The sequence below is a fragment of the Juglans regia genome, chromosome 2, assembly GCF_001411555.2.
Source record: "Juglans regia cultivar Chandler chromosome 2, Walnut 2.0, whole genome shotgun sequence".
Lineage (NCBI taxonomy): Eukaryota > Viridiplantae > Streptophyta > Magnoliopsida > Fagales > Juglandaceae > Juglans > Juglans regia.
Genome location: NC_049902.1, coordinates 8,101,460 through 8,124,884, shown reverse-complemented (window position 1 = coordinate 8,124,884; position 23,425 = coordinate 8,101,460). Strand labels below are relative to the sequence as shown.

The 23,425-nt window shown below is 37.3% G+C and overlaps 1 protein-coding gene across 1 annotated transcript in view; it reads left to right on the top strand.

The window, feature by feature from the left end:
• The window catches only part of LOC108982901 (DExH-box ATP-dependent RNA helicase DExH14), a 44,186-nt gene extending 34,464 nt beyond the window's left edge, over positions 1–9,722 (top strand). The window contains exons 39-49 of the mRNA XM_018954384.2: positions 3,759–3,914; positions 4,005–4,148; positions 4,369–4,436; positions 4,542–4,707; positions 4,783–4,845; positions 5,729–5,824; positions 5,927–6,094; positions 6,518–6,688; positions 7,234–7,383; positions 7,448–7,579; positions 9,358–9,722. Coding sequence (XP_018809929.1) covers positions 3,759–3,914; positions 4,005–4,148; positions 4,369–4,436; positions 4,542–4,707; positions 4,783–4,845; positions 5,729–5,824; positions 5,927–6,094; positions 6,518–6,688; positions 7,234–7,383; positions 7,448–7,579; positions 9,358–9,435 — 1,392 coding nt within the window. The 3' untranslated portion in view covers positions 9,436–9,722. The remainder of the gene's footprint in view (positions 1–3,758; positions 3,915–4,004; positions 4,149–4,368; positions 4,437–4,541; positions 4,708–4,782; positions 4,846–5,728; positions 5,825–5,926; positions 6,095–6,517; positions 6,689–7,233; positions 7,384–7,447; positions 7,580–9,357) is intronic.
• The last annotated feature ends 13,703 nt before the right edge of the window (positions 9,723–23,425 follow it).

The following is a 23,425-nucleotide window of genomic DNA, read 5'->3' as shown; positions in this document are numbered from 1 at the left end:
GATTGTGTGCCCAACTCTATATAGAAACATATATAAGAAGAAAACATCAAATATTAGTGAATTCTGATGTTGGAAAATATTAAAAATAAATTCTAATAGCAAATGAATATTGAATTAATATCGTAACATTACCCGATTCCATCATAAAGCTCTCCACATTATCCATGGACTCTCAAATATCAATACAACGGATGTTTCAACCAATTTTGAGCACAAATATCAATTCAACCAATGTTTCAACACACGTACTCCCTTACCAAATGCTGACTTGGATGCAATGGTGGAAACAAGCATGGCCAACAAGTCTCATGCAATTCTTGCAAGTATAGGATAGTTAGCCTCATTAAGTTTCCACCAAATCAACAAGTAAAAAAAGGGGTCCGGGCGGCACAACTATCTGATAATTACTGATCCACCTCTATTTTGGCAACGGTAGATCCCAAAGTGGAGGATGCTTGATCCCACTCATCATACTATCGTGTCTCAGCATCGCCTACCATCATCTATGATTGTAGAGTTCAGAAGGGGCTCATTCTATTGGCTAGTTGTGGTAAACCTGAATATCGCATTATACTCTTCATACAAATCCACTAATGGCTATCTCATACTTGACACCAACTCTTCAGCCCGAGTCTCATCGTGAATTTTCTTAAGTGGAAATTAAGAATCCCTAACTTGCTACATGGATCAAGCAAAATTGCAATCAACATTAACAACTTGCTTGGCCATTGCTCCTCATGTGTGGTGGGTCAATCTTCTCGTTCCCTTCCCAGCTGAACAATGAACCTCAGTGTGGTCTGCAACCAATATTTATCATATTTCCTTGTCATGCTTGTGGCTATGCTCATCAAACAATGATTATCACATTGGATTAGCCTAATCAATTCTTTTTGGAGTTTTCAAATCTCCTGAAAACTCGTGTTGGCCATGACATACCAAGAACTAGATAATCTCGTAGTTGCATCATAGAACATTTTTAAAAATCTTACAAACACCCACACTGCCTCCCACTCCTCAGCTCTAGGTAGACCCATGTGTCCATCAACAAAGTAAGAGGAAATTATAATCCTCACTCTCCATGCACCTGAAAGCCTTCTCAAACTTCTCGGTTGATTCCAACATCATGTATGTTAACTTTCATCGAGTTGGTACATCAAGGGAAAACATTTTCTTACAATCAATCTTCTATTTTTCTGCACATCTCTTAAACTTATCTAATCTTGCGGGAGAGGAACTCACGTATCTAATTGCATTATGAACCGTTGTGATGGCATCATTTCACTCCCTCAAACCCTCATTCATAATGAGGTTCAAAATATGAGCACATCTCATGTGAATGTATTCCCCCCCCCAAACACATTACTTGTCAAAAGCTGTCTCAATTATTCAATTGCAAGGTCCTTTGAGCTTGCATTATTCAATAGTCACAATGAATATCCTCTCAATGCCCCAATCAAGGAGGCACGATTCCACATACCTCCCACTAGTCTCCCTAAACACATATAATTAGGATTATGTACCGATCTCCATGTATCGATAGTCAATAAAATCTTCATGCCACCATCTTTCCTTTTTCCAATGCAAACAACTTCATGCAATTTCTTACAACCGTACGCTACATGGCACTTTAAACATAGGTTCAAGAGACCAACACACCTTTCTAAACCCTTGCCATTTAGACCGAACAACTTTAAATGGCAACTAATCTACAATTATCATCTCTGTAATCACCAACTATAGCCTCTTCACTATACTTGTGGGTTACAAGGGTCCTACTCATACTCTAAACACTATCTTCGACCCCCTCCTCGGGTGTTGCCTCACCCATTAATATTTTTTTATACCTATCCAATTGCCCACGTTTATGAGGGTTTTTGGGACATGTAGGCAAATGATTTTGCATGGTTGGAATCTTGTTTCTCTTTGAGTGGCAAGCGTAAAGCTTGCCACAATAGTTAACACTCGACTTTAGGCTCATCCATGTGGCAACCCTCTACCTTCTTAAAATGGTCCCAAACAAATGACAGATCCTTCCCCTTTTAGGAAGTGGACAATTACTATGGGTAGGGCCACTAAGGAGTCCTGATGTTTGGAGATTTCTCAAATCATCTCCCAAGTTTGTGGTCGGTTTGTTTAAGTCAATATCAATTGGAGTTGACGAAGAATCCATCTAACATGTGAAAGAAAAAAAACAATTAGAAAACACAAAAACAAAAAAAAACAAGCCCCAAACACGAAAATAAAAACCACAATTACACACCGGCAAGTTTGTAACATGGCAAACATCACAAGTCTAAGGCCTCGTTTGTTTACACAGATGAAAGTTGAATAAAATATTGTTAGAATATAATTTTTTAATGTTATTTTTGTTTTGGTATTTAAAAAAGTTGAATTTTTTATTGTATTCTGTGTGAGAGTTTGGAAAAGTTGTAATGATTAGATGAGATGAGATGGTTTGTGAAAACAAACAAGGTACTCTAAATTTGGTTATAGTTCACTCATCTTTCCACAATTCACATCACAATAACATCACATATTCACAACAATATATCCAATGAACAACATTCTAATTTTTACATTTTTCATGCAAAAAATTACACCAAATCAAACATGTAATTACTCACAGCAAGAAATAGGGTCACGGTGACTGTTCACCCCTAATCCAAAGGATTCAAAAATTTGGTCCAAAATTTTGAAATGCCTATACATAGATAGATAAACAAGTTAGACACCAAATAATTGGAAAAAATCACAAATTAAATGGGAGCCGAAAAGATTATACTTTAATATGCAAACTTCCCGCGACGGTTGATGGTGGGACGCGAGGAGCAACTTTTGGGACCGCCGATCTGCGGTTCTGGGCCACAGGTGGAACACCGGATCGGGCAGAGGGAGTGCCAAGAGGATTCGGTCAAAGAATCGAGAAGGGGATTAGGGCATCAGCCCAAACCAAAACGATGTTGTTTTGACTTTATAAGCCAAGCGGCATTGCCTTGTTTTTTTTTTTACTCTTTTACTGAAACAACGCCATTTAACTTACTTAAGTTATGCGGCCTCGTTTTATGTAAGTATAAAAATTATATATATAAATATATATAGATATATATATAATCTGTCGGTTCACCGGTTTGAACCCTATGCAAACCGGGAACTGAACTAAGTCTTATTGGTTTCCACCTTGTTGGACCGCTGACCAACCGGTTCTCCATTAGTTCTGGCATCCAGCAGCCTATTCTGGTTGATTCTGTCTGGCTGTATTGGTTACTGTTCACCCTTAGTCATATGTATAATGTTTGGGACAAGCCCAGCAATACTTTTATACCCCTAGTCATTGGGACAAATTTCACTTGGTGTTCTGGTTTTTTCTTATCTCCCTAATCAAAGTTCTAGATTGAAATCTTTTGTTAATTGTTTCTCATGCTAGTAGTGTTGCCATATATTTCCATAACGTTCATGAAATTTAGAACTTCACTTCTAAATTTTGATACGTGCCTTGCGTTGGTTTTAAAGTTGATTCTTTGTGTAATTTTTACAAAACCATGAGATATTTTAAGTGGCAAATTGTGCTCATCATGCTTATGATAAATTAGTGTTTTATTAAAATGTATTTTCTGTTCTACATTGCCCTTTGCCATACAAAATTGCCTTTCAATTTTTGGCATTCTTTTAGCTCAGAATGATTCTCTTTTCCAATGGTAAGATCCTTTTTCCATTCCATGCATGCCTTATTTTGGAAGAGAACTGTGTTTTCGTTGCAGGGAACAGAATATTATGATGGAAAAGCAAAGAGATATGTTGATTTTCCAATCACGGATATCTTGCAAATGATGGGTCGTGCTGGCCGCCCACAATTTGATCAACATGGGAAAGCAGTCATTCTTGTACATGAACCCAAAAAGAGCTTCTATAAAAAGGTTAACTCAATATAGTGACTGTATATGTTGTCACTTAAATTGTCTAGTTTCTGGGAAACTAGAATAATTTTGGCGTTTATATATATGCAGTTTTTGTACGAACCATTTCCAGTTGAGAGTAGTCTGAAAGAGCAGTTGCATGAGCACATCAATGCGGAGATAATTTCTGGCACTATTTGCCATAAGGAGGATGCAGTCCATTACCTTACCTGGACTTACTTATTCCGTAGACTGGTATAATTTTGGTGATTACAGAAAATAAATATATGGTAACTCTATATGTAGAGGTTAAAAGTGTATTTTATGAGAGTATTGAAAAGTTGTGACTGATGCTCTTGAATGTCTGAAAATGATCAAAACTTCTTTCATGCAATATCCAGAACATAACTAACTAATAAAGAAAAAAGATATTATTGTGCAGATAAAAATTTTCTTAACATCTATTTTGCTACAGACAGTTAATCCAGCTTACTATGGATTGGAGAATACAGGTCCTGAAATTCTAAGCTCATATTTATCTAGGTAAATAAATTACCTGATCTCAGGATTTTTTTTTTCTTTTTTTGCAACTCAACAAATACGTGTGACACTGCTATGATGGGTAACTATTTTTTTAATTTTTGGCAGCCTAGTGCAAAACACGTTTGAGGATCTGGAAGACAGTGGATGCATCAAGATGAGTGATGACAGCGTGGAGCCTATGATGTTGGGTTCAATAGCATCTCAGTATTACCTTAGCTACATGACTGTATCTATGTTTGGTTCAAATATAGGTCCAGATACATCACTTGAAGTAAGCTGTGCTTCCAATGTTTTCACTTTTACTTCCATTATTAATCATGGCTCTTAGAAAGGCTCTTCATTATAGGTGTTCCTGCATATACTCTCTGCTGCCTCTGAGTATGATGAACTTCCTGTGCGGCATAATGAGGTACTTCTGACTACGAGGAGCCCAAACTTGACCCCGACTGTCTTTTTATATGAAATAAGAGTGACAAGCATGGAAGGAATAAGTCGTGCATCTGAGTCTTTGCCCATATTATATAGTAACCCCATGTGTTGCTTTAAGAGTAAGACACTTTTTAAAGAATGGCCAAGTGTTGTGCTTTTGCATTTAAAAAAATAAACACTAATTTCTGTTAAGGTTTTAGAAACTGTTTGCGATGGATGTCTGCTGGTTGAAACTTTGGAAAGAGGTAACAAAAGCTAGAAGCCCACTAGGGAGTGCTTTGAGAAATATGTAGAGAATTTAGATTTTCTTTTCCTTTTTTTTTTGTTTTTTAAATGTTTTCAAATAATCTACACAACTGATTTAGATGTCAAGAAATGGTGAGCATCTCCAAACTTTCTTATGGTTCGCTCTTTGCTGAATTTTAAGAAACAACTACCTTGTGAAGTTATATAGCACTTGGTTCTTTGTTCACTGGTAAGCCAATCAGAAGCAGGGGTGGGGGAAAAGAAGTATACGAGTTATGTTAGTTTGTTTAAGTTTCTACTTCCATTTTTAGTTCTATATCTACTTTTTTTTATAGGTAGTTCTATATCTACTTGAGATAGTATCTCTATGGCATGCTAAGTTCTTATACTGATCATGATTTAAAGGTTCAGAACAAAAAAAAACCAGATAAATTTTATTTTTTATTGAGTTTAAATACGGTCTTTCCATCATAAGTGATTAATTGTAGAATGTTCATGAACTTTTACATGATGTCTTGAGTTTTGGACCCTTTAATTCTAAGATTCATGCCATCCATTGCTTGCTTTCCGACAGCTTAATTGTTCTTTTAAGAGGTAATTATTAACTTTTGTATTAGGAAAACTACAATGAAGCATTGTCCAAGAGAGTGAGATATATGGTGGATAGGAATCGGTTGGATGATCCACATGTCAAAGCAAATCTGCTCTTTCAGGTTGGAGCTGTCTTTGACTTCAATTTTAGTACATCTGTACTTATCTAATTTCTGGTTTTCCAGTTTTGCTATTTACTTACACTACGTTTCTGTGGGATATAGGCACATTTTTCTCAGTTAGAACTACCAATCAGTGACTATGTCACTGACTTAAAGTCGGTGTTGGATCAAAGTATACGGATCATCCAGGCCATGATAGATATATGTGCAAACAGTGGATGGCTTTTGAGCTCAATTACTTGCATGCATCTTTTGCAAATGGTCATGCAGGTATCCTCCAAATCAGTTGCATATCTAAGTATTTTCAGTAAATGAAAGATTTAACAAACCTATAGGGATCATGCAAGGATATTAATCATGGCTATCTCCTCTAGCACTCTAATGACATCAGTTACTGCCCGTTTCTTTACAGTATTTTGCATGTGTTATTGTGATGAAAGCTCCTTTTTTTTTTGTTTTAATAATTATTCCCTATGTAAATTCCAAAATATAGATAGATGTCACCAGCAATCTGAAGGCTCACATGCATATTCTCGGTATTAGGGGTGAATATGCCCCAATTGTTTTCAGCGTGCACACACATAAATTGCTGAAATTCTAATTTGTGGGATTGATTTTGCTCATTTTGTTTGATTTTATAGAAATATCACTTTCCCTTCAATGCCTCTAAATGTTTTTTTCAACTGTTTTCAGGGATTATGGTTTGACAAGGACTCCAACTTATGGATGTTGCCATCCATGAGTGACGATCTTGCGAGTCTGTTAAACAAAAGAGGAATTTCCAAAGTGCAGCAGCTGTTGGATCTTCCCAACGCAACTTTGCAGACTCAAGTTGGAAACTTTCCTGCTTCAAGATTATATCAGGTACGGAGTGCCCTTTTTAAGTGGTGTGTTATGCTTCTAATAAATTTTTTACTTTTTTTTTGGGGGTGGTGAGTATGTACCAGCGTTTTGTTTTGTTTTGCCAGTGAACATTCAATTTTATCCTTTATCTGTAAAGATTACTACCCCTATGACCTTGGAAACACATTAATTGTCTGCATGTGTTTGAAAGATCATGAGAGCCAGTCAAGCGGATAAGAACAGCGGTAGCAGTAAGTGGTATCATTTTGAAAGAGTAGTAGGAAGTGTGTGAAGGAATCCATCGCCATTTGTCCACCGATCTGACTCCACTTCCATTTTGTTTGTTTTTATTAGAAAACAGCCCAAATTTGTTGCAAGTAGAATTCCTATTCTGGGTTCTATTCTCTTTTGGGTTTGGGGTTAGCATTGACTTGAGCTATATAAAAGGTGACACCTGGGAAGCATTGACATCATTGCTTCTTTTCTGCTGGCGAGAATATCAATAAATTTATTTTTCGGTCAATTGATTTCAGTAGTTACCAATCTATCATATCTTGTTTTACCAGGATTTACAACGTTTTCCACGTGTTCAAGTGAGATTAAAACTTCAAAGAAAGGGCAGTGATGATGCAAAGGCTCCCGCTTTGAACATCAAATTGGAGAAGATCAATTCCAAGCGGAACGCATCAAGAGCTTTTGCCCCTCGATTTCCAAAGGTAAATTTCACCTCATTATAACAATGGTTAGTCACACAAATTGAGCTTGGAATCACTTCCACAGGTAAAAGATGAAGCATGGTGGTTGGTTCTGGGTAACACCTTCACATCCGAATTATATGCTCTGAAGAGAGTCTCTTTCTCTGATCGGATGGTCACACACATGGAGTTGCCATCGACTTCGACTGGTCTTCAGGTCAAATTTGATTGCCTTTACGCAGAACAGTCCTCCACCCCCTTCTTTTATATTAATGTACTGAATATTGTTTTTCCATGCAAAGTTGGTATGCAATGGGTTTGGTTTGGGACCTGAAAACCCTGCCAAAAGCCAATACCAGGTAGAATATCGAATCCCAAACATGCCCATCTGAATAGCAAAACACCTTATACCTAACTCATCAAACGTGTGACACAAACATTTTCTGCCAATAACACATCGGAGTGGAAAGAGAGATTAGTCACAACATCCATTTAATTTATTAATATGGAACCTCAAAAAGAAATTATTCCTTAATATGGAACATCGGAGTGGAAAGAGAGATTATTCCTTAACAATCAATTTAATTCCTTTGAATTGCTTAAAAGAAATTAATTTATTAATATGGAACCTCAAAAAATCCTGCAAGATCAGAATGAAAGGGAAAAAAAAATAGGGGTGTAAGAAAAAACCAACTGAATTGAACTGGACTGATTCAGTCGGTTTCGGTTCCTAGAAACCAAAACTGATTAAAAATCGGTTTGTACCGGTTTTCAAGATTTGAAAACGAATTGGACCTGACCGGACCGAACCTAACCGAAATATATATATTTAATTTTTTATATTATATATATTGTAATACTTTTCATTTTTATGCTATATATATTACACATATTATAAAATTAATATAACATGAAGTTTTAATCTTATTGTTTATGCTTCCTTGATATAAACTTACTTTTATATATGAATATTAATATTAAGTTTTTAACATGTTATCATTTAGCTTTATATATTAAGTTACATACTTGCATATAGAATAGGGTATAAGTATAAGAGTACATTTTATATATATATATACACACACACTATGTAATTGTTATTTTTTTTTAAGCTAAGTAGTCGGTAATGAGTTATTCTATAACTTTTTTTATATACTTTGGCATCGAACCTTTTACTTTGGTGGTTGTATTTGCAATTGTTTGTGTATTTTTTTTTTTTTTTAGATTTTGTTTATTTGGTTAATTAGTTATATGCCTGGTGTTTTTTAAAATAATGTTTTGCATGTTTGGGGTAAAAACAGTTTTTCATTTGGGTCAAAAAAACGAACTAGCCCAACAAAAAAGCCCAAAACCGAATTATACCTGTAAACCGAACCGAACCGAAATCAAAAAAAGTGAAACTTCCAGTTTTTTGGATTAAACGGTCTGCATTGGTTCTCAAAATCCCAAAACCGACTTGGACTGGTTCGGTTTCAAAATATGTCCAAAATCAGATCGAACCGATCTGATTATACCCCAAAAAATGAAACCAAAGTAAGAGCTCTGGCATGTGGGATAAAGGGTTGTACGTGCCTATCAGCCTTGGTAAGTTTGCTACTCCAGTTCGATCCCAAGAATGCAACTCGTCTGGATCCCCATCGGTTTTAAACAGGACAGGTCGGGTACCTGAAACTCATTTGCCATCCCTTTTCATAATAGGAGCGTTCCATATTGTTTTCATATTATTGCTGCTTCTTGATACAAGTAAAGGAATCATCGGTTAAGACAGGAAAGGAAATTTGAATTATATTAAGGGAGTGAGATGCATGGGTGGATTGCAATGCACCTCGGAGGAGACTCACTTCTAGTATACGAAATGTTTTGTGACTTAGTGAAGTTTTTCCTTGCTAACTTTGTGTTTGTGTTTGTGGGTTGAATTGAGTTGAAAGCAAGTTTCAAGTACTAATTCTGTGTAGGTAATAATGCTCCGCTGATCTTGTGTTGTCTTGTTTCCAGGGTATGAAATTGATTGTAGTGTCAGACTGTTATATTGGTTTTGAACAAGAACACTCCATCGACCACCTTACTTACTGAAGCTCAGCAACTATAGACGGAATGTGAATAGTGGATGTTTTGGATCCAAGTTTTGTGCAAAAGGGTGTCTTGCTGATTCAACATCCAAAGAAAGTGGAGTAAGAAATATCACTTTGGTTAGTTCTTTTTTTTTTTTTCAAGAACAAGATTCTACTTTTCATTTAATTCAGCCCTGAAAACTAGAGCGCAAAATTCCTTTCATAAAGTTACAGCCTGACTCATTAAGTTATTACCTTATTCTTCGCAATTTTTTTTTTCAACAATTAAAAATTAAAAGAAAATTTAGTACCAAATATGTTTTTACTGTAATATCTATCATCTCGATTGATACATCCTACATTTAAAAAAATAAACATCCTGCATATTTTTAGAGAGAGATGATTTGTACATGTTTCAAATAGACAAGTTTCATACAATCTCTCGGAAAAAAGTTTACCCCACCTAAAAAAAAGTACAAAACAAACTATTCTTTATTAGTGAGATTTATTTTTTTACAAAAGGTTTGTATGAGGCTTGTTCATTTGAAGGCTTGTATTACTCATTTTTATAATGCAAACCTTAAAATAAATCAATTACAGTTATTGAACAAAAATTTTAATCGTATTTGAAAGTTGCGAGATTTTAGTAAATTAGTTCATATTTTTCAAGTATTATACCTAATATAACAAGTAAAAGAAGAAAAACCAAGAAAAAGAGTGAAAGGTAATTAAGAACGGTCGCAGTATATTTGGAATTTTAATAGAGGGAAGCAAATAGTTGCCGGGTTAGGTGAAAGAAGCCTGTCTCAATGAAAACATGAGACATCTTGCTCATCTATTCTGCCATCTAAGCATATACTAGTTTGTTTGATATGAATTTTCCAAACACCGCCTTGTTTTAGGTTAGGTGGTCCAAATTGAAAGGAGAAATTTGTTAATTTGACGAAAACCACGATGGCAAGATGTTTTAAGTAGGCCTAGTTACTACTTAACATCATATAGTATGCCAGAATTTTGAACCAATTTTTGTCAATGTCAAATCACAACTAGATGAAGAATATAGATGTCATGTGTCACCATAGGTTTTTACTCTAAAAATCTATGTGAAAAACAAAAGATATTTTGATAAGAAAAATGCTAAATGTATTTAAGAAAAATTTATAAAAAACTTACTTCTTCACATGTCATGTTCAAAATCATGAAATTCAAAATTCAAAATTTGAATTTAAAAAAAAAAAATTAACAAAATGAGTTTTATAAGTAAAAGTATAAGTAAAATTGTAAGTACATATAGCACTATTATTTTGATAATGTGTTATTGTAATACCCAAATCTAAAAGTTAATGCTCATCATCACCCAACAAAAAAGCCTCTCTTCCTAGGATAGACATGTGAGAGATTGTATACTGAAAGTGTAATAAAGAGGGACATCTATTCACCAATATTAGTTAAGGTTGTAATGCCTAGCCATTATGAGGGGCGTTATGCCTTGTAAATGAAGTGGCTATTTAAGCCATTTATGCCGGTTGCATGGATGAAGTCCAACACAATATAAAGTCTCTCTCATAGATGCGCACTTTATGGATATGTTTTCTACATATGCCGTAATAAGTTAAAATAAACTTATCATACTCGTATCTTATTATGACGAGGTGGTATTACCATCAACGTCTTTTGAATTTCTCTTCAAAATAATTCAAGGGGATAGAGAATATCATATTTAGGACTCGTTTGGATGTTGGAGGCATCTGAGTGCAATTCACTTTTAGATTGTACTCAATATCCAAACACACGTTTTCCTTTCATTGAGTGCAGTTTAATTCTGAGCTCTATGGAACCTACAACTGGCAGCCATTAACTTTTCTTTCACATAGACATGCACAACAACGAACTCCCATGAATAAAAAAAAAAATATATGGAATCAATTCAATAGCAAACCCTAAGAAACGGAAACTCTAGCGTTAGCTTTAATGTTTTTTTTTTTTTTCTTTTTCTTTTTTCTTTTTTCTTTTTCTTTTTTTGTTTAAAGGGTTGTGCTGGCTATCTCATGTCAAGTGAGTGGGACCCATATGTTTTACAACTTCTCATAAATATATCTGAATTCATTTTAAATTCAAACACACATAAATTCATCTTAAGTGGACCTCACAAAACTTACTCCATTATCTCAACTCATTACTATTCATAAATAATTCAGGAAAAATTCTATTCGTAGTTGAATTTGCGCACCCACGAAGGATGACATGGAATGGTGGGCCTGATTTAATAAAACGGTGTGGATTGTTTTTGGCAGAGACAAAATTGATGCGGAATGGTGCACAAGGTTAATGAAACGGTGCGGATTGCTATGATGGGAGACCAAATTGAAATGCTGCGTTTCACCCATCTCCTTCTTCCCCATTCCACCATAAGCTCTTCTCCTTCGCCCATTTCCTTGTAGCTTCTGCAAACCAAAAATTGGAATCACTTTAGGTGAAAGTGGAACCTCAGAAAAGGAAATCACATGGCAATGGACCACAAAAGAGAAAAAGCCAGATTCACCAAGATTCTACTCTCTCTCTCTCTCTCTCTCTCTCTCTCTCTCTCAATCAATCACTAAAAGGGTAAATTAATTTATATATCTGCATTGTTCATTATCAACAATAGTATCACAATGAATTAATCGAGACAAATCTGTTCATTTCTTTCGTCTAGAGCTATTTTATACTATTTTGGTTGGGTTCTTGGTTTGCCTAAATTACTGTTGAGCTTTAAAGATTCGAGAATTTGATGAAAAAAGGAAGCATTTAGATAATCCTGGTAAATCTAATTAATGCTTATTTTTCCGTGCCCTTTTCTTCCCTCGACAAGAAGTAAATTTGAATTAACTATCAGATTTTCATCCGGTGCTATAGTTTTGTTGAAGAAAATTATGTCTGTTAATGCTGGTATGGTATTTTGAAAATGGGTTTCTTTTATAGGACGAGCGAGAGATTCAGAAGTTTTACAAGATCGAGAACTCTACAAATACTTAAACTGAAGTAGTTAAAGATAGAAGGAGCAATAAATCGTTACAGCGAGATAGATATGCGGAGACGTTCGGAGATGTGCCAGAAAATCGTCAGAACAAGTTGCTCAGAACTTGGTCGTCGGAACAAGTTGGTTCTTGGTTCGTGAGCGGCGAAGCAAGCTTCACTACAGGTCGATCCCAGACTTCTTCTCCCTCAAGTTACATTTGTTTTGGTTTTTTTTTCAATTTTACAAAAATACCCTGCCATGTCAGTAGGGGTGCACAAGGTGTCTGCCAACTAGACTACCCGTAGCAGAATTGATAATTCAGCTCATCTCAACTCAGCTCAACATCCAAATGCAGTCTTAATATAGCGAAATAAAAATTAGATAGCAGTGTAGTTTGTAGCATTACTCGTTAAAATATAGATAAATTTACAATAAGACTGAAAAGGCTTGCCACACTTGTAACATAGGTGGTCCGTAAGATATGAAAAATAGTTGTTTACATCAGTTTAATATTCTCAGCATTTAAAGCATGATTCTTATCACTATGAGTTATACTAAGCCATTATAAGTATTTGTCTACTTGATAGCCGCCATCTTACCGAAACATATTTTTATTACTTCGAGATTAATTATATTACTTAGTCTTGAAGTATGGACACATAACATTTCACGAAGAAAAATAATGGATGTATCTTGCCATGTAAATAAATTAAGGGTAGCAATATGTGACACGATTCATGAATTTAATACAAACACGACACAAAATTAATAAGATTGGATTTAATATTAACGGGGTTCGGATCAATAACGTGTCAAGCTGCTTAACCCAAAATCAACGTATTTTGACTTGTTTAGATTTTATTTCAAAATCACAAATTTATTATTGTTGAGTTGTAATATTAGTATTTCTTAATATGTTTATATTTTTATTACTGGGATTGTAATCCTGAACCTACATTCATATTTGTTATTGCATGGTTTAATATGTAATATCAGTTTATTATATGTTAAAACTTGAAAAATATTGATATTTTTTATTAGTAGGTATTCTTATTTTTTTTTTTTTAAGATATTGTGGCTTGTACAAATCATTTCTCATAATAAATATAGATTTTAACTTTTATGTGAAATTATATTAATCAAATAAAATGTATTATGTGTGTTAGTTCAACACATTTATATGAAACAGATTTAAATGAATTATGTCATATTAACTTATTTCTAATTAAATGAGTCAAAACGGGTAACAACACGATACGTTATCTAAATGGGTCGGGTTAGGGTTTAAAAATTTGACATGTTTAGCTTAACAGATTGGGTTCATGTTTACCTATATAATCGAATGATCATGACTTGATATGACACGAACATGACTCGAAAACACGAAGTGCCACCCCTAAAATAAATGGGTGAGATTGGTTGAGTTGGATAAATGGATGGATTTAATCTATTCACTTTTGAGAAATGATATCTGCAGTTGTGAAGTGCACAAGCGCTATGTGATCTCTTTGAAAAAAGTGAGTAAATACAGGACTCACATAAAAAATAAAAAAAAAAAAAAAAAAAAAAAACTAATTTTTTAATAATAGACCACACTATTTTTTAAAACGATTATACGGCGTTTGCGCACTCTACGATTGTATGTAGCATTACTCTTCACTTTTTATTCAGAGCATGTACCATGATCACCTATGTTAACACCCTCGCCCACCTATGTTAATACGTACTTTTCCATTTCCAAGCAATAAATATATATCTCCGTTGATCTTTTGATCAGGAACAATCTCATTAATATGGATGAATTTCATTTCATTTGATTAAGAAAAATAATTTTGAGCTAAATGAAGAGTAGTGTTGGAGATTTTTCCTTTCAAACCTAAGCGAGACTTTTGAAATCACTCCGTAAAATCCAGGATTTCCTTCTTTGGCTTTCGTTGGTTTTCTCGCCTAGGGTTAGCCCATGGCGGCTCCCTCCGCCCCTCTTTCCTCAGCGAGGGCTCATGCAGGGGATGGGGGTCCTTTCTCGTATGTTCAAGTTATGTCCAAGGAAGCAGCACAATCGTCCTTTAAGCTTCAGATGCACTATCCTATTGATGTTGATGGAGAACCTAGTTTCGTCTTCACGAAGTCGAAGATGTCGAAGGCCGCAGAAGATTTTCGTTTTGCTTGTCTTGAAGTTTGTGAGATCTAGGCCACCTATTGATGATATATGTCTATGATCATGAAGTCCTGGGGATTGCTTGATATTCCCGCTATTAGTGTGATGGACGAGCATCGTGTTTTGGTTCAAATGTAGAGTGAGAGGGACTTTGTGCATGGCTGGGCACGTGAAGGCATACTGATTGCTAGGTCTGTTTTTTAGCTGTTTCGATGGACAAAGAATTTTGATCTATGTAAGGAATCTATGTTAGCCCCGCAATAGATTTTTCTTGCAGGATTGCTAATGCATATGTATCACACTGATTGTTTGCAGATTCTGGCAACGAGATTTGGATATTTTCTAGGCACTGACAATGCTATGCTGTATAGAACTAGGGCATCGGGGGCTTGCATGTGTGTGGAGATTGATCTTACAGATGAACCGATGCAAGGGTTTCCTATTGTGGTTGCTAACAAGAAATTCTGGCATGAGGTTTGGTATGAGAAACAGGGTTTTTACTGCTCGAAATGTTGTCGGCAAGGCCATACTTCGGTGGTTTGTAAGGTTGGAGAGGGTGTGCAATACTTTGGGAAGGATGACGCTAGGGGGGGGTGTGAAAAAAGTTTGGCAAGAAAAACATAAAACAAACAAAGCAGGGTGATAATGTCATGATTGATGGGATGACTTCGATGCCTGATAGTGGGGTCTTAAAGGATACTGTGGCGGAGGAGAAAGGCGAGAGAATGGTGGGGGATGAAGGAATGAGGATTTTAGTCGTTTCTCAAGAAGGTGATGAAGTAGAGGCGTTGGAAAGGCGTGCATGTGAGGAAAGTGTTGATGAGATGTCTTCGATCCAAAAGGTAGTCCCAGTAGATCCTATAGGAAATGATTAGTTGAGCGAGGGAGTGGAGAAGGTTCCAAATCAGGTTATGACGAATCTCATCTTTGTTGAAGGCCCTCATATGACGCCTAGTAGGGAATGTGGTCATTCTGCTGTGGTGACAGAAACTCTAGAAATGGAAAGTAGAATTGTGCAGAAATCACATATGGAGGATGAGCCTACCCGTGCATCGCATGGTTCTAATGGGGAGGAGGAGGAAAACCTTGTAGGGTTAGCAAAGTAGAAGGGGTATGATTCGGAGAATTATCATAACTCTGCGTTAAGTTATAAGGAGAAGAATCAGGCTGTATGTCACCCACAACGGGTGTCTACCCGCATTACGACGGATGCCATTCTTGCCTAGAACATAAGGGGGTTGGGCAGTTCTAGACGTAGGTTGTGTAGTTTGGTTACTAAGTATAATAAGGCTATTGTAGCTCTTTTCGAGCCTTTTGCAAGAGAGAATAAATTGCTGCAATTATCTAGTTTTCTGGGTTTTAATAGCTACTATTGTAATGAAGGGATGGGGGGTACAATATGGTTGTTATGGAGGGATCCTTATGTTTTTGAAGTCTTGAGTTTGTCTAATTAGGTGTTGACTGGATGGTTTTTGTTGGCATCTACGAATACATTAGTGACTTTTATTTACGCTAAGTGCACTCAGGCGGAACGAAGGGATCTGTGGGAGAGTTTGGTGGCTATCCATATGAATGACCACCCTTGGCTTATTGTGGGGGACTTAAACATAATTAGGGAGGACAGTGAAAGAATTGGTGGTTCTCCTAGATCTGCTCAAGTGATGGATGATTTTAAGGACTGCATAGATGCTTGTGGCCTTGTAGAGTTGAGTTGACAAGGTAATATCATGACTTGGTGCAATGGCCAAGAGGGTAATGCCAGAAGATGGGCACGTCTAGATAGGGCGCTGGTCAATATGGCATTCTCTTATTAGTTTGAGATGGCGGAACTAGAGTATCTTAAGAGGAAATCTTCAGACCAAAGTCCTATGGTGGTTCAATTAGCACGGGTGGTGACAAGGTATGGTCCTTCTCCCTTTCAGTTTCAAAACATGTGGTGATCTCATGTATCATTTCTCAGTCTTGTGAAGGAAGTTTAGGAGAAGCCTACTCATGGTTCGGGTCTTGTGAAGTTGGCAGCTAAACTGAAAAGAACTTCGTACTTGGAATAAAGTTGTGTTTGGTCGTGTGGATCTAAATATAAAGGATCTTGAAGAAAGGTTAGAGTCACTCAAGCAACAACTCTAATTTGGTTACTCAGAGGAAACTGAAGCTGATTATCTTGTCACTAAGCTAGAACTTGATGTTTGGGAGAAAATAGAAGAGATTAGACTAGCCCAATTAGCCAAGAACAAATGGCTTCAAGAGGGGGACTAGAATTCCAAAGTTTTTCATGTTGTGGTTAATCAACGACGGAAAGCTTCTATTATTACACATATGCAACTTGCGGATGGGACTTTGTGGGAATCTCCAGAACAGGTGCACACGTGGGCGGTGGATTACTTTAAACCGTTTCTCTCGACTATGCAGGAAGTAGAGCAAGCTGATCTTTCGTCTTTGTTAAATACTATGGTTTCGGCGGATGCTAACTCAGGTTTATGTCAATTGCTGACAAAGGAAGAGGTTAAGTGTGGGGGTTGACACACCGATCAGTCCCCTGTTATGATGGACAGAGACTATGGGGTTGGGACATGCAACATTGGGGTACACATCATACGTTCATGACATATAAGATGCAATGCATCTAAGTACACTAGCAGTTTGCAATAAAAATTGCAGCGAAAAAATAAAAGCCAGATAATCTAAGCAATTCAATAAGCAATTACAAAGCACATGGTACCCTTACTAAACAAAATACCCAACATTGTCATTTTCCCAAAACATGCATCATATAAATATAGTTTTCCAAAAGCGTAAAGTATTCTTAATCTCCCAAAACATGGGACCTTCATAAATGAACCAAGTCTCAAAACACCAAAACAAGCATTTCCTCCTAAGGGGAAAAGGGTCCCAACTTTTGAGTTCTCTTTTCTTTTCTTTTTTTAATCAAAAGGGCTCAGCCTTCACTCGCTTTTCTAATGTCCAATCATTATCCCAATTCTTGAGCCGTTTGAATTCCTCAATAAACTGGAGTAACTCGGTGACCGCCTGATCAATAGTCTCAAGGCGCTCCAAGATGGAGGGCTCGGGCAAGCTCATGACCATCTTAGATACGATTCTCTCCGGATGAGGTGCCATCCTTTTCCGCTTGGTCATTAGGGTCCTCGTCTAAACTTGTAACAATTTCTACCATTCCGGAAAGGGAATGGTAGTGGAAACTATCACAATGAAATTTCAAAAAATCTCAATAAATAAACATGCAACATACAATAGTTAACACAAGCATACATGAACATGTACTTGACATATGACTTGACCGGAACTTGACTTATTCACTTAACCATTTTCGAAAGACTTGTAACAGAGACATTGACATTTTCAGAAAAACATCTTTGATTTTCTTCTTCACGTTGATCTTAATCAGAACTTGCCTTATCAGAACTTGCCTTATCAGAACATGTCACAAGATTTTCATCGAGTGATCCTTATCATATCACTAGATTTTCATCAAGTGATCAATAACATATGAGATATTGTTCTTGTTCAGAGGGTGGACACATTACGATTCCCCTTTGCACCGCGTGTTCTTGCTAGTTACCACACAATCAACGGTCCGTGCATCGTGATAAATACGTCATAAACAGAGTCATTTCATATTAACTCGATAGTACTTCATCGGGTTACATGCATTATGCACCCACTAGCATTAGGTGCTTCCTCACTCCGGAATTCTTTAAAAATAATCCATTCAAGGCTCATCGACCCAGGGATTACCACTCTATTCTTAAGCACTCCAAAGTGGACAAAGAAGTTCCAATAGAACATTTCCTGCTCTAGCACTTGGGGTCGTGAAAAAATATTTTTCCCAAATGCATGTGACATGATACTTAAGATATATACCATTCTTACACTTGACATATGATACGTGAGATGTCGTGTATGAAATAATCAAGCGTAACATGTTCAAATCATGGCATGGTAACATAGAATACATGAGATATCAAAACACATTCATGGAACCATGGAAACTAGTCTTGGCCAAAACATCCAAGTACAAAATCATGAGAAAATATCACTTTAACGTATTCCAAACTTGAAGCATATTGCATAGAAATTATAGAATAATGAAACAAAGCATGAAATCATGGTGTTTGGCTAAGATAAAAAACGTCTAAAATGTGTTATAGACAAATCATCAAGTTTCACAAATCATCAACATTATTCTTAGCAAAACCGAAACATATAAAGGTTGTTCTTGTCATTTTCATCACAAACCAAAGCATACCATTTACTCCATAATCATATTCAAGCAAATAAACAAGAAACAGCAAACAAAGCAATGATAACATGAGACAAATCTACACAAACATATACGAGCATTAACAAAGAGTAAGTTGAGTGTATACTTACAAAAATTCACGAAATGAAACAAATAACAAACTGTAAATCGAAATATAACTCATTAGAGTGGGTGTTCCAAAACCCTAATCCGTGTTCTTGAGTGTGTGAAAGTTTCTAAGGTCTCACTATTAGGGTTAGGATACTCGGCTTCTAGGGTTTTAGGTTAAGAAGCCTTTTGTTTTCCTTGTGTTCTCATCCATATCTCAAAATAGAGTGAAAATGTAAAAGGTTGGCCGAAATACATGGAGGATTTATGTCCTCAACCATTCGGCTTGGACCATTTCTAGGAAACCCTAATTTGTTTCCCATGAACAAGTGTTGAAATCATGTGTGTTTCACCATATTCGAACCCCCTTGAGATTCAAATCTAGTCTTGAGTTGAAAATGTGATGTTTGTGTGTAAAAACAAAGAGAAACCGAGTTCTTATCATGGTTCCTCCTTGGGAATGTTGAAATCCTTCTTGTAACAAGTCTCTCTTGTTTGGTTGGAAGGAAAGTGTGAGAAAGTGAGAAATCTTCAAGTGAGAGTGTGGAGAAGATGCGAGCTCATGCAAGAATCCAAAAATGGCCAAGTGGAAAAGCCCTAGGCGTGTGGCTCTATCCCCTTTATATAGAAGTCTCTTCTCCTTCCCATTGGTTGCCTCTAAACCCTAGCATGTGTGACAAGTGCCTTCTTCCTTCCTCCTTCCTTCTAGCCTAAAATGACTCTTTAGATTCTCATCATTGGATTGCATTGGGAAGGGGCATGCATGGGTGGCATGTGGGGCTCCTTTCCCTTTGGCCGAAACTCCCTTTTTCCCTTTTATGCCCTTCCCTTCTCTTTAGCAATTATGTATTCCTCTAGGGTATAGGTGTAAAACTACTTCATGCCTCTTCCTTTTCCCAACAAGCAAGTCTTGACCTGAGTGACAAGTGGCAAGTAATGGTTGTACTTGTGAGAATAGTGGCCAAAAATATAAGAGTAGGTTAGTCTTTGTGCAAAATTCTTTTAATCTTATCTTATAGAAGCTCATTGCATGGTTGACATGTGGCAAAATCTGAAGACAACTATGAGTGCAAGCCAAATTTTGAAATCCCCTTGTGTCCCTTCAGTTTCTCCATGCAAATCACTTGGAAACATCTATTTGTCTTCCCTAGGCACCATTTTCCATGAATGTCTTTCTTGGAACTTGAAATTGTGTCAAACAAAGAGGTGTAGGCATGTGGGAGGGTTTGGCCTAATGTCTCTTAGTCTTCCCTAGGTCATCTTGTCACTTGGTTCTTCTAGAAGCCTCATGCATGAATGACAAGTGGCATACCCATTAGGGTAGGCGTGCAAGCCATCCCTGGCTTCCCAAACACTTCTCTCCCCCCCCCTTTAGCCCACTATCAGGACTAGCTTCACATGTTTGACACATGGCACTAGTGACAAGGATTTGGGTCATGGGCTTTGGGCCATTGGGCTTAGGTTTCCTTATAGGGGCTGAATTTTACAAGGCTTTTCTAGGGTTAGCTTCACTTGGGCTTAAATTGCTCAATCCAAAAATCTAAGGCCTCTCCTTCAAACTAGAAATTCTAAGGCCCTTGAACAACTATGGCAACTAAATAGTTTATGAAAATGTCTAGTCAAACTTGGGTCATCACATTAAGGCAGTTGTGTTTTCCATTCTGAGGCAGAGCAGCCCAAGGTCAAATGGTTTCGATTCTTCTTTTTATATCTCTTGTTGGGATATTGTGAAAGAGGATGTAGTGGAGGCGGCAAGGGATTTTTTCAATGTTCTGAGTTGCCAAGGTTTTATACTTCTTCGTATATTATCCTTAATTCAAAGGCACCTGATCCTAAGAGCTTTGATAAATTTCGGCCAATTAGTCTTTGCTCGGTTGTGTACAAGATTTTCTCAAAAATTATAGTGAATAGGTTGACAGGATTATTGCCTCTTTTGATCTCTCCTAAGCAAGGTGCTTTTATACCTAGGCGTGATATTTTTGAAAATATTTCTCTTGCACAAGAGATGGCTCATGCCATTAATAAAAGAGTTCAACACTTTGGAGCGGTCGGTTTATTATGTAGACTTTAACAGCCTCCAATAAAAAGCCGCCACATCAGCAACTTTACACAAATGAATATAAGACTATTACACTCGATAATTCCTAGATTTCATTAGAGTTTTTGTTCGTCGTTGCATTGCCCAATAGTCCTTTACTATTTGTCAAGTTTGGAGACCGTCGCTGCCACAACTGCACAATGGAGTTTCCACACCTAATTTTGTCTCCCACAAAGGTCTGTCGACCACCAAGGTTCGTCGCTACAGGAGTCCACAACATTGATTTAGCCACCAAGTTTCGCTGGTTGGGATTTGTTTATCTCTATCCTCTACAACAATGAATTAGACACAACAATCACTATCAATTTCAACAATCACTTCGTAAAATGGCCCAAAAATGAACCTGCACAGACCCCAAACATGCACTAGCCACAAATTAGGATATAAGTTTTTTTCTTTCTTTATTTTGAAAGAACGCAGATGCAAAAAAGTCTATTTGGTCCCAATTTCTAAAATCAAAATATCACTTGAAAGTGACAGTAAAAGAAGTGTAATACAAAACTGAAGGTGAGGTATAAACCTTGGAGTTAAGGGTCTTCTCTTTACTCAAACCCACGCTCGCATGCCCAGAGCTCGAGGACCATTAATGGGTCTTCGCCGGTGATGAAGTTGGGTCCAAAATTGATTGACGCAAAGTCGGAGCAAGGGGAGGCAACTAGGAGTTCGACAGTAGTGTGACCTGGATGACACCAGTCTTTGCATGCTCCGACAAATGAGGGTTCGAGTTGAGGACAAGGAAACCTGACTCAATAGCAAGGGAGTCCATCGAAGGCGGGCTGCCAGCGTTCTTGGAGGGGGAGTTGAAAGGGTTAGAAGCGGAGGGATAGAAAATAGGGTGGAACGGGGGCAGGGAAAGAGGTTGGATTTGGGCAGGAGTAGAAGGGGTAAGGAGAGCTTGGAAAAACCGAGGAGGGTGAGTTAGTCTTTGTCAAGGAAGAGCTTCTTAGGCTTGGTGGGTTCGGAGTCGAATGAGGGGGTGGTGGTGGTAAGTGAGTCTTGGAAAGAAGAAGAAAGGGAGGGAGGGCAGCTTGAAGGGATTTTGGAGAAGGAACGATGTCTCGAGAGAGGGGGAGAGTCCACGGGTGAGGCTGGAGGGGGTTCACCTCGAGATGGGGGGGGAGGAGGATTTCTGGTGAGGTTTTGTTTTTTTGTTTTTTTTTGTTTTGTTCCCGTGAAGATTAGTCTGTGGTGTAGTCACCATGAATATAAAATGAGACACATGCATGGCATTCTTTCATTGGAAGGCTATTATTTGAGGAAAAATAGACAAACCGATTAGAAGGCTGCACAAGAGATGGCTCGTGCCATTAATAAAAAAGTTCAAGGAGGGAATGTTATGGTAAAGATAGAATTGCAAAGGCATATGATATGGTGCATTGGGATTTTCTTTTCACAGTACTTGCAGGATTTGGTTTTTCTCATAGGTTTTGTAAATTGGTGGCAGAGTGTGTGAAGTCTCCATGGTATTCCGTGATGATAAACAGTACTTATAAAGGTTTTTTCCAACTTAGAAGAGAGCTTCGTCAAGGGGATCCTCTTTCTCCCTATTTGTTTATTTTGATGGAAGAGGTTTTATCACGTCTACTAAGGAACCAATTTGAAGAGGGGCACATTGGGAAATTCTATCACCCCATGGAAGCACCTTTGATATCGCATCTGCTCTATGCGGATGATATATTGGTTTTTCTAAATAGAGAGAAAAGATCATTGAGAAGGCTTGTGAGCACTTTGTCTATTTATGAGAAGTGGTCTGGCCAATTGATTAGTAAAGAGAAGTCTGCCATATACACTACCAAGATCATCAGTGCAGCTAGGAGACATGGCCTGGTGCGGATTTCTGGTTTTGTGGAGGGTCATTTTCCTGTGATATACTTGGGAGTTCCATTCATGAATGGTAGGCTAAAGGCTTGTCATTTGGAGTAATTGGTTGTTAAAGTTCGATCAAAAGTGGCGGGGTGGAAAGCGAAATTATTGTCACAAGGTGGGAGGCTCGTTTTGCTCAAGCATGTGTTATCTAGTATGGCTTCTCATTTGCTTGTTGTCATGGATGTGCCAAAGATGGATATCAGATGGCCCTTTATGTGACAGGGTTAATACAATGTGGAATCCTAACCTGCAAATCAAAGATGTCTGGATTGGAGATGATTGGAACTCGAGGCTTTTAGAGCAATTAGTAGAGGAGGAGACTGCGGAGGAAGTGCAAAAGAAAATTTGTGCAATAAAGCCAGGGAATGATGTGTTAATATGAAAACCAACAAATGATGGTCTATTTATATCGGCTAGTGCATGGGAATTAATCCGAGTCAAGGGTGAGATTTCTCCATGGATGGACTGGATTTGGAATCGTTTATTGCCTAAAAAGATCTCGGTTTGCATGTGGAGAGCCCGCTTC